The sequence below is a fragment of the Macrobrachium rosenbergii genome, chromosome 56, assembly GCF_040412425.1.
Source record: "Macrobrachium rosenbergii isolate ZJJX-2024 chromosome 56, ASM4041242v1, whole genome shotgun sequence".
In the NCBI taxonomy this organism is placed as follows: Eukaryota; Metazoa; Arthropoda; class Malacostraca; order Decapoda; family Palaemonidae; genus Macrobrachium; species Macrobrachium rosenbergii.
In genome coordinates, this window is record NC_089796.1 from 20,479,668 (window position 1) to 20,497,167 (window position 17,500).

Sequence of the window (17,500 nt, forward strand, 5' to 3'; positions counted from 1 at the left end):
CATTTCTCTGACTGAACCGAATTTTCCCGTATTTCCCCGAATAATAATGTCTTATTTCAAGAAGCGACCTGTCAGTAATCAAAAGGTGAAGGCCCTTTTTATGGGGACGCAGGGGAATGGGGCTGGGTCCGGAGTTAGGTTGTGGGTGGGGGTGGGGGTCAGGTGGGGAATGGACTCTGCCAATCTCATCTCTGTCTCCACAAGAAATGTAGAGAGTTCTCAGAATTTATTATCCCGTTCTTTGGGAAATTAAATACGAAGTTGCAGTCGTTCTTCTTTATAAATCTAATAATTCAACTCCATCGCGAAAGGAAAATAAACGCTGAAATACATATTTACAAACCAACAATACCTTCCAGTCTTTACAACGATATAAAAACAATAAAACCGAATACTCAAATAAAAAAATACATTTATCACTGTTTCGGCAGATATGTGAAGTTAATACGAGCCATTTTCAACACTTAATTAATTTAGTAGGTGTAAAATCCTTACTTTATGTAAGCTTAGGGTAGCTGTGAGGAATGCTGTTGGTCAACCCCCCGCATCTCTCTCTCTCTCTCTCGCAAAATCGTGCAATATTAACAATGTTGAACTCAGTTACTCTACGTGTGAGCTGTGATTTACAATAGCCACTAACATGGTATCATTAATATTACCATATTACCAGAATAGCTTTTGTTATGCACAGGACGAGTTCAAAACTGGACCACTTACGTAACCAACGAAACTCGCCTTTAGTCCATTGGGAGCAACCGGTGTGTTGCTGTTAATTCACGTAACCACTCCCCCCGCCCTCAGGAGTTGCTGGGCAACTCAATCCAGCACCTATCCTTGGTTACATAATGACGCCTTACAACGGCGTCCTCCCTCCTGTTATAACAGAACGAAATCTAATAGCTCTGATACGAAATCCAATAGCCTAGGTAAGTGTAAACTATCCAGGGCTGCGCAATCGTGCAGTAAGTTCTATCTCGTTAAGTTTTGTTAATAGTACCATCAACTACCCAGTAATAACCATAACGTGTCAAAGTTTGCCAAGATGCAGATGCTTGAGTAATTTATTAGATAATAAAAGGCAATGTGTTGTTTATATCTCTTAGAAGGTCAGGCAAGCATAACGATAAGGTTACAGGGGGATTAAAAACAGTCGATCACCACTTCCTCTCGGCGCAAGGCGATCAGTCTGTTGTTCTTTTCCCGAGCACTTCTGGTTCTTCCAGTTAACGGGTTCAAGTCGCTTCATCTCGGCGGTGGAACATGGTGTGCTTGTAAAATTAAAATAACAAGATAATAATAAATTACAACCAGCCGATGATTTCATCTCAAAGGATCCTGGTACGTTATTTAAATACTATATCATAATTCAATATGCCGGCACTTTACAAATGCAAAGATAATAAGGTGAACACGAAAGTGAATCAATACACCGAAAAGTAGGCTCATCGTTCACTTATAGGAAAAAATTCTTTTTAAGCAAAAAGCTAGATTCTCCCCCACAAAAGCATCCACGTGAGGTTCACTGTGGAGCTGCAGTTACAAAGGAGGTGCTTTGAAACTCCTACTGTATCTCCAGTGTCGAAATCACGTCTTCGAAATCGTCTATGTTATTAAAGACCAAAGTCAGGAAAATAATGAATAATGGGGTGAAATGAGCAATAACAGGTTAACTGAGCTGGATACAATTAGACCGAGGTCCAGTACGAGTCCTCTCACTAGACAGTTGAAATGTTCGTTGAAAAGTCTTTAGACTATTATTATTATTATTATTATTATTATTATTATTATTATTATTATTATTATTATTGCCAACGAGGAATTTCAAAATTCTGATTTTATTAATGATGAGCATTCATGTAATTTGCCCGGAAAATCTCCAAAGAACAAAAACCCCAAAAGTATCCAAGAAATTTGTTTGAATGTTCGTTGAACAATATTGTTTTCGTGGCTGTTTTCTTGTTTAGTTGTTTTATGATTATTTAGAGAGAGAGAGAGAGAGAGAGAGAGAGAGAGAGAGAGAGAGAGAGAGAGAGAGAGAGAGAGAGAGAGAGAGAGAGTTTTTTATACCGAGTAACAATTCGGTTTTCCCCGAATACATAACACTTTGATAGCTTATGAATTTCTGTTCTACGCAAGTACAAATGAATGTACTCTAATTCTCAAATTCTCTTCCAGGTACTGTCTCCCCTCGACAAACATCACTATATCGCCCAAGAACTAAAAGGTCAACGTGAAATACCCGACGGAAAATGTCCACATAAGGAGCGAGTTTCTTGAACCAAGGTAGACGAAGACTCAAGAAAAATCCAAGAAACTGGGCGAAAACCATTACTAAATAATTTCCAAAAAGCTTCGTTAGATTCAAAGATTAAATACAGTCAACGAAAGCCTTCCCTCTGGTCATATTCCCGTTGGAAAGTTAAGAAATAAAAAAAAAATTAAATCCATTCACTAGAAATCTTTCGACTATTCATCAAGACCATTTCAGTTGCTGTATAATAATTAAACTAGCTTCCGTCACCCAGACCGTTCGTTTTCCGGAGAAGTGCTTTCGACCTGAAGGACTGAACATCTGGAAAGCTAACCTCTTGACAAAGGCAAGAACACAACACATACGATGACCCATAGACATCAATAAATGCCCAATGCCCACAGACGTCTACGAGCCAGACTGGCCCGAAGGGGCACCGTCAATCGATCACAACGCCTCCGGGAGTTCTTCGGGGGAATCCAGTTCGATGACGAAATGCGACAAATCAACAACCCTCACCAACATAGCGGCGTTCCCGGAGTTGCAACCCTTATTAAAGAAGGGCGTGAAACAGGCGCCATCTTGCCAGTGTTGTGGTCAACCGATAGAGGCGCCCACCAAAACGCAGAGACTAAAAGACCGCGTCGTCCTAATGGTCAAGAACATTACGGTGGAGCCTCTCATGTTTCTTAACGTGATGGCCTGGACGATACAGACGACACTCGTCACCAATATGGTTCTGGAAAAGGTGAGTTTCTGCACCCCCAGTATTTTGGTCCGCTCTATTAAAAAATTCAAACCGCATATCGACACGTCGGCGCCTTCTTGAGTTATGGATGCTTGAATTTTTATTGTAAAAAATAAAAAGGCAATTCTGGTTCTGTGAATTATTCAGGAAAAGATGATTCTGTATGATGTTTGGATTTGCAAAATATGATTTCTGGTTTTGGTAAAGGGGACCTTTTGGTTCTGGAATAGGTTGGTTTCTGGTTATGGTTGTGACTTATTGGTTCTGGAAAAATTTGAGATTTTTTTACTCTGGAAGAGGTGAGCCGTTTTCAGATTTGGATAAGGAGAATTTGTTGTTTCTATACAAGGTAATTGATAATGTAAGGTGAGTTGTTGGCTCTGGAAAATTTATTTTATTTTCTTTTTTGTTCTGGATGGGGAAAGTTGTTGATTCCGAAATTTTTTTAAAATTGGGATTTTTGTACCGAGAGAAGATTTATTTTGGTTCTGGAAATACGAGATGTTTTTTTCTTTTTTTTTTACTGCAAAAGGCTTGTTCTTTGGCCTGGAGTAGACGATTTGGGGGGGGGGTTCTGGAAAAGGTGAGTTTGTAATCTACGAAAAGGTGATTCTTGGTTCTGGAAAATGTGTGCTTGCAGGTCTGGAAAAAAGGGTGATTCTTCTGTTTTAGAAAAAATAAATTTATGGTTTTGGAAAAGGCAGGTTTTTTTGTTGGCTCTGGTTAAGACGCATTTGTTCTATATATATAAAAGGTGAACTGGTAATGAAAAATGCAATTTTTTCTCGTGCTGCAAAAGGAAAACTTTTCCCTGGAAAAGGTCACTTTTGGTTCTAGGTAATCTGAGTTTTTAGGTTTAAGGAGGATGAAGTTTGAAGTTTTGGTCTTGGAAGAGGTGAATTGTTAGTGCGTGAAAAGATGAGTTTGTAATCCTGGAAAAGAAGAGTTTTTGTTTCTGGAAAAGGTGAACTGTTGGCTCTGGAAAATATTAGTTTCTTAATAAAAAAGATGACTTTTTGGTTCAGGAAAAAGTGATTTTGTGGTTCTGGGATGGTGTTTTTCTTTACTGTGTGTGGGAAGAGGGCGTGTTTGGTAAGTTTGATATGTACTAGTGCCTTTTTTCCCCAATAACGATTATGACACATTAGTAAATTATTAATTTTTCTACCTCTAGGATAAACTAAGACATAACGTACTCCATATTTTAGTCAATTTACAACCCTACGGAGTTGTTTACCTTTACTAGCACTTCTGTCATGATAGGTTATACTTTCGTCTTGTATTCTTAGTGTATACAGGATATTGTAAGATTTACGTTGTACTGCATGTGAGTGCCATTCAAGCTTAGGATATATTTTAAGAGCTGAGTAGTAACAGAAAAGTATCTGACACAAGGCTTATGAGTTGTAAATGATGTACAAACTGATTCGAAAGTTATTTGAATTCTGGAACTTTTAAAATGGGAAATGAGAATTGAAAGTATGTGGCCCCCATGCCTCTCCCCCATCCCCCCAAAAAGGTCAACGGGAATACCACAGGGCAGTATTTTGTGCCTTACATTATTTAGAATATATACTGTGGTACCAGAACGAAACATGAAAACGTGAAGCTTGTCATTTTTCTTTTCGCCTTCGATGCGCAGCTCTGCCTCATTATAGATAAAGTAGAAAATATGATCATGTCCAAAAAATGACAATAATGAAGGACGTCGATGAACAGAAAGAGTGAAGGTGAATAACGATAAAATAATACATACTGACAAGGTAAAAAGTGAACCCTAAAAAATGCTTCATATCCAGAAAGTGAAATCGAATAACACCAAGGTAGAAGCAGTTACGACGGTGAGAAACTCGATAGTATTAACAGGTGACCACAGTAATATAACAGTTCACATAATAATGCACAGAAAACTGAACACCAACGCAAGAGAAAAATAGCTTTCACAAAGAAATATTCAAATATAAATACTTTACGCTCAACAACAACAAACTACTTTATAATTGCCTACCAAATTAGTTACTCAAGAACCCAGGCAAATAAACAGTAATGAGCTTGAGCATGAAACAGACACGTCCATCCTCACAGAGCTTCACGGGGAACCAATTAAAACAAGAATCGAATTTCATTTGTTCTGGCCAACATCGCAAAAAGGGATATGAAATAGAAACATTTATGAAGTTTCCTAGAACGATATACTACATTAGGAGTATAGCTATATACACACAGTATGTTCACGGAGCCAAGATGGCACAAAATGAACATCTTGAGACAGCAAAAACGCTAATAGACATATCAGACACAATTTACAACTTGCGTGGACTTGTAATTCAAGGAAACTCTCTGGTACAACTGGCAAATTAAAGACGGCCGCATCATTGATTAAATGAGGGTCGATAAGAGGGTCTCATTTTTGTTCACTTTAGAAGCTGCTCTTGTGAAGCTTTCGTGTTTACCTGGGACAAGATATGACAAGAAATCCTAATCCTCTGAGACTACCCGCAGCGACGAACTGCGCGCACGGTTTTAATATACAGGCAACGGCACAACAATGCTGAATATACCGGTTTTATGCATAGATACATACATGCATGCATACATACATACATACATACACAATATGTACATATATGTGCGTGTGTGTGTGCGCGCGTGCGCCTGTGGATGCACAAGTATGTGCGTATTATTTAATGATGGAGCCCACGATTTTTTGCTTGTATCCTGTCTCACCTGTTTTGGAAACAACCAGTCCAACCAGTTTATCTCGGCTATCAAGCAAGCTCTCCACTTGTGTGACTTTAAGCATTATTTTCAAGCACTAAACTAATTTTTTATAGCACCAACCCTGTTTTTAAAAAAGAAACCTCTTAGACAAACTCCCTAAAATAGCACACACGCATTCCTGAAGGAGAGTGAAATAAAATTGGTGGAACTACGTTATCCGGTTTCACTGGCTGGAATTTTGTCACAAAGATCATAATTTTCAGAATCCATGAACGTTCACTTCAAGTGCCTTTGGCTCAATGAGCTTTCAATGTCTCAAAGATTAAAACCAGCTTAAACAGATAATTGTTAGATCGGAGTTGTCAAATCCTTTGGATCAAAGTTATCAGAAATAACCGTCGAATCGGAGCGAGAGCCGTGTCGTCCTACAAGACTGTCTCGTGTTAGGAGGCGCTTTTGCTGCTTCTTTTTAAGGTTTGAACTGATTTGCACTTTTTACTGCTTTTACTGCTTTGTACTTTATTGTGGGCTTAACTGTTTAATACTTTTATACGCTTTTAACTGCTCTGTACTTTTTTGTAATCTAAACTGTTAAATACTTATTATTATCATTATTAACTATTGAAAAATGGCCACTTTATCGTGATCACCGTAATTATTATTATTATTATTATTATTATTATTATTATTATTATTATTATTATTATCATTATTATTATTTTACACGCTTTTAACTGCTTTGTACTTTTTTGTAATCTAAACTTTAATACTTTTACACGCTTTTAACTGTTTGTACTTTTTGTAATCTAATCTGTTTAATACTTTTACACGCTTTTAACTGCTTGTACTTTTTGTAATCTAAACTGTTTAATACTTTTACACGCTTTTAACTACTTGTACTTTTTGTAATCTAAACTGTTTAATACTTTTACACGCTTTTAACTGCTAGTACTTTTCGTAATCTAAACTGTTTAATACTTTTACACGCTTTTAACTGCTTGTACTTTTTGTAATCTAATCTGTTTAATACTTTTACACGCTTTTTAACTGCTTGTACTTTTGTAATCTTAAACTGTTTATACTTTTACACGCTTTTAACTGGGCTTCTTGTACTTTTCGTAATCTAAACTGTTTAATACTTTTACACGCTTTTTAACTGCTTTGTACTTTTGTAATCTAATCTGTTTAATACTTTTACACGCTTTTAACTACTTGTACTTTTGTAATCTAAAACTGTTTAATACTTTTACACGCTTTTAACTGCTTGTACTTTTCGTAATCTAAACTGTTTAATACTTTTACACGCTTTTAACTGCTTGTACTTTTCGTAATCAAAACTGTTTAATACTTTTACACGCATTTAACTGCTTGTACTTTTTGTAATCTAATCTGTTTAATACTTTTACACGCTTTTAACTGCTTGTACTTTTTGTAATCTAATCTGTTTAATACTTTTACACGCTTTTAACTGCTTGTACTTTTTGTAATCTAATCTGTTTAATACTTTTACACGCTTTAACTGCTTTGTACTTTTGTAATCTAAAACTGTTTAATACTTTTACACGCTTTTAACTGCTTGTACTTTTTGTAATCTAAACTGTTTAATACTTTTACACGCTTTTAACTGCTTGTACTTTTTGTAATCTAAACTGTTTAATACTTTTACACGCTTTTAACTGCTTGTACTTTTCGTAATCTAAACTGTTTATTACTTTTACACGCTTTTAACTGCTTGTACTTTTTGTAATCTAAACTGTTTAATACTTTTACACACTTTTAACTGCTTGTGCTTTTTTGTAATCTAAACTGTTTAATACTTTTACACGCTTTTAACTGCTCTGTACTTTTTGTAATCTAAACTGTTTAATACTTTTACACGCTTTTAACTGCTTGTACTTTTTGTAATCTAATCTGTTTAATACTTTTACACACTTTTAACTGCTTGTGCTTTTTTTTTTGTTTAATACTTTTAAACTGTTTTAAACTGTTTACTTTACACGCTTTTAACTGCTCTGTACTTTTGTAATCTAAACTGTTTAATACTTTTACACGCTTTTAACTGCTTGTACTTTTTGTAATCTAAACTGTTTAATACTTTTACACGCTTTTAACTGCTCTGTACTTTTTGCAATCTAAATTGTTTAATACTTTTACACGCTTTTAACTGCTTGTGCTTTTTTGTAATCTAAACTGTTTAACACTTTTACACGCTTTTAACTGCTTGTACTTTTTTGCAATCTAAACTGTTTAATACTTTTACACGCTTTTAACTGCTCTGTACTTTTTTGTAATCTAAACTGTTTAATACTTTTACAAAGTTTTAAATGATTTGAACTATTTATTTTTTAAATAGGTTTGAATTTGGTATGATTTCCATTTTCGACGAATTTAAAGAAGATTAAAAGGGTGATAGACCTTTCTCCGTCTTGCCCGGTGGTAAGTGATTAAAAAAAAATAAAAGGAAAAAATGAAATTTGGGATGGTCCCCTTTTGAAAAGAATCAACGTTCTTGAAGAAAGAAAGAAAGAAGTTACAGAAAATTCCGTTAAAAAGAACAAAAGTTCAACTTATTCCAGTGACAGTAGCTCTCAGTTATGTTTTCTTCACCTGAATCACAGTTAACTCCAATTTCCCTAAGAAGAAGAAGAACTGATGTTTGGCCATTTCATTTTTGAGTGTCCAACATGTTTTCCTATATCTGTATCCAGCACAAATTCCAACATGGAAATATTTGCCATTGCATTTTAAATTTCCGTAGTAAAATAATTGTGTACTGTTACCAAGCAACTACCAATTCAAGACATTTAAACCTTCAAATTTGATACTGAACTATGTCAAATAAATAAAAATGTATTTCAAAGAACACGTAAGACATTTAAACCTTCAAATTAGATACTGAACTATGTCAAATAAAAAAGTATTTCAAAGAACACGTCAACGATGGATTACACAGAAATTTGATATGCTTGACGTTTCTTAAAATGGCGTCGAATTAAACTGACGAATACTTTACCTAAAGTGCGAGAGATACGTAATTCTCTTGTTAAGGGATCCTCTTATCCTAAACATAGTCTCTGAAGCCAATTTACTCCAAAAACACATTAACTTACACATAGAGATTACAAATCTTATTAATAACTCTTGGACTCAAGACATTTGCAGACGTAAAGAAAAGTACATTTCCAGCAAAGGAACCCATTCTCTTGGTAAATGACAAATACTTGATTATGATATTCTTTAAAAAAAACCTAAAGAATCCATGTTGCAGTTCTACTTCTCGAACTTACTTTATGTGAGTTCGAGATAGAATAATACAGACAGGATAATGGGAAGGACAGCATTCCATTGGGACATAAAAAAGTAGCGTCTCTGACCTAACAAAAGCTAATCTCACCTCACCTCCCCTTAGCTTCCCCAGCAGAGAAACATTCTCCTGGTGCCCCCAAGGAAATGCAGTCAATTACATATTACTTTTGAATTCAGGGCAAAGTTAATTCAGTCTCCCGGGAGACGGAAGGTACAAGTTCAAAATGAGTCCTTCTGTCTTGAATTTGCTCGACAGAGATGCAGCAACAAACAGCTTCTAGTTCTAATGCTTCCTTCTTAAATCTGACAGTACCTCATTCAACGTCCCTTTCAGGAATGTGAGTCAAAGTACAACGAGACCGGCGCAGCCTGCCAAAACCTGACGAACCTACCTCTCAACGTGACGACGGACATCCAGAAGACGGCCACCACGGTCATGATGGCGCAGGAGGTCGTGGCCAACATCCCGGCCGTCCTCTACGTCTTGGTGCTGGGGACGTGGAGCGACAAGTACGGGAGGAAGCTGCCCATGTTGCTGCCCTTCGTCGGGAGCTTCCTCGCTTCCCTCATCTACATGGTAAGGCGATACTCTTGTTCTCAGGACTAATATCAAGGGAATATACTCACTGGGAATAGTTCCCTCTTCCTAAGTTTTTTTTTCCCAAGGGCACCCTTCTCACAGCGTTCCTTCTTCAGGAGAATCTCCTGCTGGAAGAGCAAAATAATGCTATTAAATACTTTTATATATACTTTATATTATATTTATATATATATATATGTATATATATATATATATATATATATATATATATATATATATATATATATATATATATATATATATATATTTCAATGCTAGTTGGAATAAGTAGGTTATTATGCTGATTCAACTTACTGCAGTGAAACAGCTTATAATGTGGTCAGGCAGGTTCAAAAAGAAATAGTGTAACATTCAGTGACTCATTCGCACATCCAATATACGTACATCCATGTAAAGGACAGGCTTTCTCTCTCTCTCTCTCTCTCTCTCTCTCTCTCTCTCTCTCTCTCTCTCTCTCTCTCTCTCTCTCTCTCAATATATATATACCTGTATGTATGTATGTATATGTATATATATATATATATATATATATATATATATATATATATATATATATATATATATATAATCTGTGTAAAGAATGAATAAAACAAAAAAAGGGAAAACCATTAACATAGGAACATAAAAGTATTTCCAGTTAAAAAACGAAGCTTAATATATTTTGTTTTCCATAACTTAGTTATAGTTTGGCACGACTACAATAGTAGCGATTGCATTCATCAGTTGTATGCTGTCTGTATTCAGTTCAAGACCTCAAAAGCTAATCAGTCATAGCAACCACACGCCCCCTTTTGAAAATTAAACAACCGAAACATTAAATATTAAACATTAAACAACTGAAACCTACTTCTATGACAAATGTAAACGGGCATTTCCATATGAACCTAGCAATCATAAATTAGAGGAAAACCTAATACCCCTTCTCTTTCTTCCCTAATGTTTCCCAGGCTAACGCGTACGCCTGGTGGCTTCCGGCCGAGCTGATCATACTGGCTGGCATACCGCAGGGGCTGAGCGGGGGCCTCATCACGTTGCTGATGGCCACCTACGCTTACATATCAGACATCTCGGATCACCGGTCCAGGACGCTTCGGATGGCCTTCTTGGATTTCGTCATGTTCATAGGCACCCCCCTCGGCCTTTACCTCAGCAACGTTATTTTCAATAGGTGAGATCTAAAACACACACCCACATACTACCACTTTTACTGGTGTGATGTTCAACATACAGGATATTAAAAATGTCTGTTTCTCTCCCTTTTGCTGAATAATGTTGTAATAAACTACTTGGCTGCATTTCTAAAGCGTTCGAAAGCCAGATATTGCAAACATTCCACGCAATTTTTATCTGTTCATTTACAGGTATACATCTATTCACCTGTTTTGGTGTCTGATTGTACATACACATATACACACAAACATACATACATACATATATATATATATATATATATATATATATATATATATATATATGGAATTTACCAAATGTTTTATGTACTGCACTAATTAAACATACATTACAGGGTCAGATATACATTTAAACTCAGGCTTAATTTGGAAACTGAACTAAAAAAACTACAGTAATCAAAACCTTCCTCATTTTTACATTTAAGACATAATTCAGGAATCAGATCCGGTCAGAAGTCCGAAACTGAAAGAAGTGTCCCTGTCACGATTCGAAAGCTGAGCCCATACAAAATGAAGGCATCAAACCAAGACACACTTATTGAACTAAGACCAGATTTAAACAAGTAAAAAATTTGCCGAAGTTTCTTCGGAGCAATCAAGTTTTCTGTACAACGTATAATGCTGTAAGAAACTCTCAGCCACGGCCCATGAAACTCTCAGCCGCGGCCCATGACACTTTCACCCACAGCCCGGTAGTGGCCTGTGTTGTTGGCACCTATATCGGTGCCAGGCGCTAACTTTAAATAAAATAAAAACTACTGAGGCTGGAGGGCTGCAATGTGGTAAGTTTAATGAGTGGAGGGTGGATGATGAACACACCATTTTGCAGCCCTCTAGCCCTAGTAGTTTTTAAGATCTGAGTGCGGACAGAAAAAGTGCGGACGGACAGACAAATAGCCATCTCAATAGTTTTCTTTTACAGAAAACTAAAAATGAAAATCATTCCTAAGGTTAGATTAGGACATCGTTCGAAAACTGAACCCGGACATAACTCAGGAATTTTGACAGTTCGAGAACAGATATTAGAAATATTTTACGAGATGAAGCAACTTCAAAAATAAATGTCACACGTCCACTCAAGTCCGGGACCTACAAAATTTAAGCGATTAAAATCCATCCCCAACCTTTTCGGTAAATACTTCACGAACATAAAAATAAACAAATACATAAAACATGGAATATTTATCAAGAGGTGTACCGGATTTTAATGTTACGGCGTCAGACGTATAATGAGCGACAGGATGTACTGTAAGCGAAAAAAAAATCAGGTTAATAATTTTATTCATTTAAGTAAAAAACCTTGGAATTCTAATATGAGGGTGCCTTGACTTTTAAGCGAGTTCAAATTATAAAAGGAGACATTCACTTTTATTATTATTATTATTATTATTATTATTATTATTATTATTATTATTATTATTATTATTAATAACCCACACTTCAACATAGAACATGTTCAGAAGGAATGATTTACACTCATATCCATGGAATGCCCAGGAGTGAAAAGAAGCAAAATAAAATCTAAATGAAAACACACAATAAATGTAAACAAATCAATAGACGTATACAATTAAAAACCTCAATTGAAAAAAGTCAAAGAATAAAGAGTAAGGCACTCTAAAGTATTGCAAAAAATGGAATACAAAAAGACTTACATTTTTTTACGCAACTCTAAATATATTGAAATTCAACTGCTACGAGAGTTTACGTTCTCGCACCGGTCCTAAGTCCTAAGTCGGAGTAAAAATGGGTTGGGTGGAGTACTGGGTTAATGCCCTGTGTAAAATATGAAATTTTATCAAAACGAGTTGGGTGCCATCAGCAATTGGTCATAACGAGGTATATAAAGAATTTTAAGGCAGTAAGATGCTCTGAATGGAAGTAAAGCATCATTAGACGAAACGACCCAGAAATTTATTTTTAAATTATGTCAAGTTCTATGCCATTTTAATTTGGTTTCAAGCCAATCCACGTTCCGCTGTATTATGATTGCTTTAAGAGTTTTAAATAGGAGTCCTGCGTTCTTAAGATATCATTAGTCTGATGACAGTAAAAAGAGTTTTAAAGATAAATTCTGCATCAAGAGGAGTTCAGACACATCGCTATAATTAAGGTGTAACTTAGCACTTCTAAGAATCGGTGTAATCACCTGCCATTCAATTACTAGGCTTAGTATAATTGATTCAATCACCAGCTTTACTCATTAGGCTTAGGAATCTTTTTCAAAATCTTTCAACTATCAATTATAATTAAGCTGTAAGACCTGCTATAGATGCCTTTCTCATAACTATTTCTAGAACCTCGTCCAATCCTTTTAAATATCTGCACGTCATGATGCCAGTATAATTCTTTAAATAATCAATTACCAGTTACAGCCATATTGCTTTCAGTTATCAATTATCGGCCTCTCCCCCCTAAATAGGTTCGGCTACAAGGGCGTCTTCACGATCAGCTCCTCTGCCTTCCTGCTTGGGCTCATCTACATCCTCATCCGCATCGAGGACTCCAGGGGTCCTTGGGCCGAGCCCTCCACCGACCCCCACCGCCGCCCTTCCGTCAGGAACCAGATGCTGAAGGATCTCTTCGACCTGTCCAAGATCAAGAAGTCCCTAGCGATCGCCGTCAGGAGGAGAGAGAACCACCGGAGGGCCAGGATCTTCTCTCTCATGGTGGCCATGTGTCTCCTGCTCTTCATACTGGGTGAGTCTCTCTCTCTCTCACGTAAGTAATAGCTGACATAATAGCTCATTGTGGTAAAGACAGAAGCGTATTCACAAATGTAATCAACTTCAGCGTCCTCCCGTCTCATAGTTCTCACTGAAGCAGTTGTAGCTCTTCCAACTCTTCTGGTATTCTAAGGACACTAATTTGCGCTATCACAAATTTTGCCTTGATTTAGAGCAAAGGACATGTCCATCTCCCATTCATTATTATCTCGCCTAAATAATATGGAACTTCCGTAATTTTCCATTGTCTGACTTGCCTTTTTTTCTTAGTCTTTCACTAAATTCAAAATCAGAAGAATCTATACTGAATATAATTTTACTAAGTATTTCAGACTCAACGTCATAAATCCTTTCTCCATCTGGTATTAATCCATACCTTTCTGCATACTGTCTACATTACTTCTGTTTTTCTCATATTTATGTCAAGTCCCACCTCTGTATCTCTCTCTTGACAGCCGAGTGGCCGAACTCAATTGTTTACTGATATCTAAAGCAAAGGCCCAGGCTAGAATCCTGGCCAGGGCAGATGCACGTATCAGTTCGAATTCGATGTTAAAAGATATGTTAGCTTCATATTTGTGACTATAAAAAGTAACACTTTTTAAGTGACAAAAAAATTCATAATTAGCCAAGTGTTACAAACTTAACAATCAGCTATCAGGGTGGAGATGGGTTGATATCGATCCAAAATACAAAACCTGATATTCGAGAAGAATATTTGCAGCTGTCGACATAAACTTGTATTTCTCTTGATAGCTGAGTGGCCCAAGTCGACTATTTGTCACAGCAGCTAAATCAAAGCCACAGATTCGAATCTTGCCCGGGACACATGCACTTATCAATTATTATTCCACTTGGGTGTAAGTTATTCGCATGGTATAGTGAATTCTGTATTTAACAATTATTGTGGATTTATATATATATACATATATATATATATATATATATATATATATATATATATATATATATATATATATATATATATATATATATTATCAAAAATGTTTTTTTTTTTTTTTCAGGGGGCCATCAACTAAAGTACCTCTACACCAAGGCTAAATTTAACTGGACTTACGAGCAGTTTGTAAACCTCAGCATTTACGACATTGTCTTGGGAAGCGTTGGTAAATAAGAATTCCTTTCTGAGCAGTTTCATGCGCAATCCGAAGTTGGTCCATTCTACATGATTTGGTGTTTAAACAACTATGCACTCAATACCAGGATAAAGAAGCGCTTTAAGTTATATATACCTGGGCCAAATCCAGTCATTCGTACAGTTGTCAGGAACTGAGAAATATATATTTCATATCTCTAAGCTGAAGTGACCAATTTAGAAGAGTTTTATTTCAGTAACACATTTAATCAATCAAACTCCTACCCGCAGGAACCTCTCTGATCTTACCGGTCCTAAGCTACCACCTCAGGATGCCCGACACAGCCCTTGGGTTGATAGGATGCATTAGCAAGATGATTGGTCTGTTGCTGATAGCAATCAGTCCTGTGCCTTGGTTCTTGTACTTAGGTAAGATATTAACTGTGATTCTTTAAACTTTGGGTTAAGTTGTATCAAAGTTAAGGGGTGTGCACTTTATTGCTCATACATTAGATTATCCACAATACACGGCTGTGTGTATTCTTTCTTTCTTTAAACTACTTAAGAAGGACCCTGACTTAACAAATCTAACGCTTTAGATTTAGCTAATTATGGCAACCTCATTTCATAAACTGATAATCTTTGCTAAGTTAGAAATGTCTCGGCAGCATTAAAAATCGAAGTTGAGCTTTGTTGCTCTACAGCACTAAACGGGTAACAATGTGAGTTACTCTCAGTGAATGATTATACCAATGGGGCCTCCACGGGTAAATCAGCCTCCAGAGAGAGACAAGTTAAAGGAAAAGGTGACAAATAATTAAATATGAGGGAATAGAAAATAACACCAAAACAAGTGAAATTCAGGAGACACCTACAGACCTATGAGGTCATTCGGCGCTAAAAATTATATGGAGAGTTAAGGTTGTTTTAAAGACCTGGTGTAACAGGAGGAAAACCTCGCAGTTCCTCTGTGAAACGATTGTTAGGAGAGGGTGGAAAGTAAGATGGAAGATAGAAAATGTGAACAGGGGCGTCATTTCAGATTTTTGTTGGGGGTGGGGGGCAAAGACGGTTTGGCGAGCGAAGCGAGCCTAATCAGCAGGTTTTTTTTTCGATTTTGAGCTATTTTATGTGCTTTTTGAAGTACATAAAATAGATAGATAGGTATAACTTAATGTGATGACATATTTGAATTTCAGTAAGAATGGAAAACCAGCTGCTGTTACCTCTTAGGGCCTGGGGGGTAAGGGGGGCAAGTTGAGGCTTGGGGGGGGGCAACTTGAGTCTTGGGGGCAGTTGCCCCCCCTTAGCCCCCCCATAAATGACGCCCCTGAATGTGAACGGATGTACAGTAAAAGGAATGAAAGGGGATGCAGCTAGGGGCCGAAGGGACACTGAGAACCATTACCCTCTAACGGTGTTGGAGATCAGAAGATTCCATAACTGCACCAGGCAAACTATTCATTTGCACTTGTCATTTTGAGTTTTAATACTTAATAGTTTGCCACTGTCTCATTACCTGAGCAAAAACAATCCACTAATAAGCATTTTCTTCTCAGCTGCCACGCTGTCCTTCATGGCTGGCCTACCGCTGATCGTGACGAGGGCAGTGATCAGCAAGCTGGTGCCGCAGGAGGAAGTGGGGGCCATCTTCTCTCTCCTGGCGTCGTGGGAGGCCATAGTGCCACTCATCTCGGCCCCCGTCTACACCTTCGTCTACAACGTTACTGTAGCGACCTTCCCGGGAACCATATATTTTGTCAGCGCTGCGGCTACAGCTGTATCTCTGCTCATTTATTTGTGAGTCTTTTTTATTCTTCTGAGTATTTTCATCCTGTTTTCGTGAGCGTTCTTAGTTTTCTCATTATGTATTTTTTGTTTAGTTTTGTTTTAAGACTGCTTGGAATTTGTGGATCATCTCTTCCGATAGCTTTTCATATAACTTAATATTTTACAATTTTAACATCTTGAATCCCTTCATATTTGTCTTTATTTTATTTTAAAGACGGCCGAAATCGATTTTTATCATTTTCACTTTTAATTGATACATGTGAATTACTCCTCCGGAAATATATTTTGATTCATTAATTCTTAATTTAACTGGTGTATTTCATGACAGTTTTCATTATTGCAGAAAGCTGAAACACTGCGTTGCAAAAAGTAGTTTCAACTACAACAGATACTCACACATAGACCACTGAAAATACCGTAGGCATTCAAGGGTTTTTACAGACACTCCAGTGATTCATTTCCTTAAAATCCTTATTAAGTTCTCAACTTTAACATTTCCTCTTCTGAAATCAGTATTTATCTTTTGTTTGGTTAGTTTGGATTAAGCTAGCCTACCCAGCGCAGGCCCTTGCTCAAATGCAATTGTAGTAAGTTGTAACGAGACTTCAGAGGTCTGGTGTGGACCTATGAAATAACTTTCTTTCCCACCAACAATTCGCAATGGAAGTCCTTACCTGCCTCTGTATTCCCCCTGAATTACAATCCTCTTTCCTTCCATCCTAGGCTAGACAGAGACATTAGGCTGCCTGGCCCATCAAAAACTCATTTTCCCCTTTTCCTCAGATTCAACTCTCTGGCCCGGAGCGAAAGAGGCAGCTACGCATCCATCTGACCAAGGTATATATATATATACCTTGCATGTGACCACACAAGTAAACAATATCCCCGAATAAGGGTCGGTCTACTCGTCAGCAACTATCTCGATAATGGTTTGTCAATTCGTTGGCACGCAATATGTCGTAATATTAAGAGTCCCCGTTTCATTAAAGATATAAAACAATTACCTCTGTAAATAGCAGTAATTTTAATAAAGTTATACCTTAAGCCTATAAATTCTGGGTTTCAATTTT

General features: G+C 36.9%; 1 protein-coding gene across 1 annotated transcript in view; it reads left to right on the top strand.

Moving 5' to 3' along the window:
• Positions 1-17,477, top strand: part of LOC136836548 (lysosomal proton-coupled steroid conjugate and bile acid symporter SLC46A3-like) — a 33,000-nt gene extending 15,523 nt beyond the window's left edge. The window contains exons 2-9 of the mRNA XM_067100990.1: positions 2,176-2,999; positions 9,361-9,603; positions 10,575-10,795; positions 13,240-13,517; positions 14,569-14,670; positions 14,931-15,068; positions 16,199-16,439; positions 17,214-17,477. Coding sequence (XP_066957091.1) covers positions 2,646-2,999; positions 9,361-9,603; positions 10,575-10,795; positions 13,240-13,517; positions 14,569-14,670; positions 14,931-15,068; positions 16,199-16,439; positions 17,214-17,262 — 1,626 coding nt within the window. The 5' untranslated portion in view covers positions 2,176-2,645 and the 3' untranslated portion in view covers positions 17,263-17,477. The remainder of the gene's footprint in view (positions 1-2,175; positions 3,000-9,360; positions 9,604-10,574; positions 10,796-13,239; positions 13,518-14,568; positions 14,671-14,930; positions 15,069-16,198; positions 16,440-17,213) is intronic.
• The last annotated feature ends 23 nt before the right edge of the window (positions 17,478-17,500 follow it).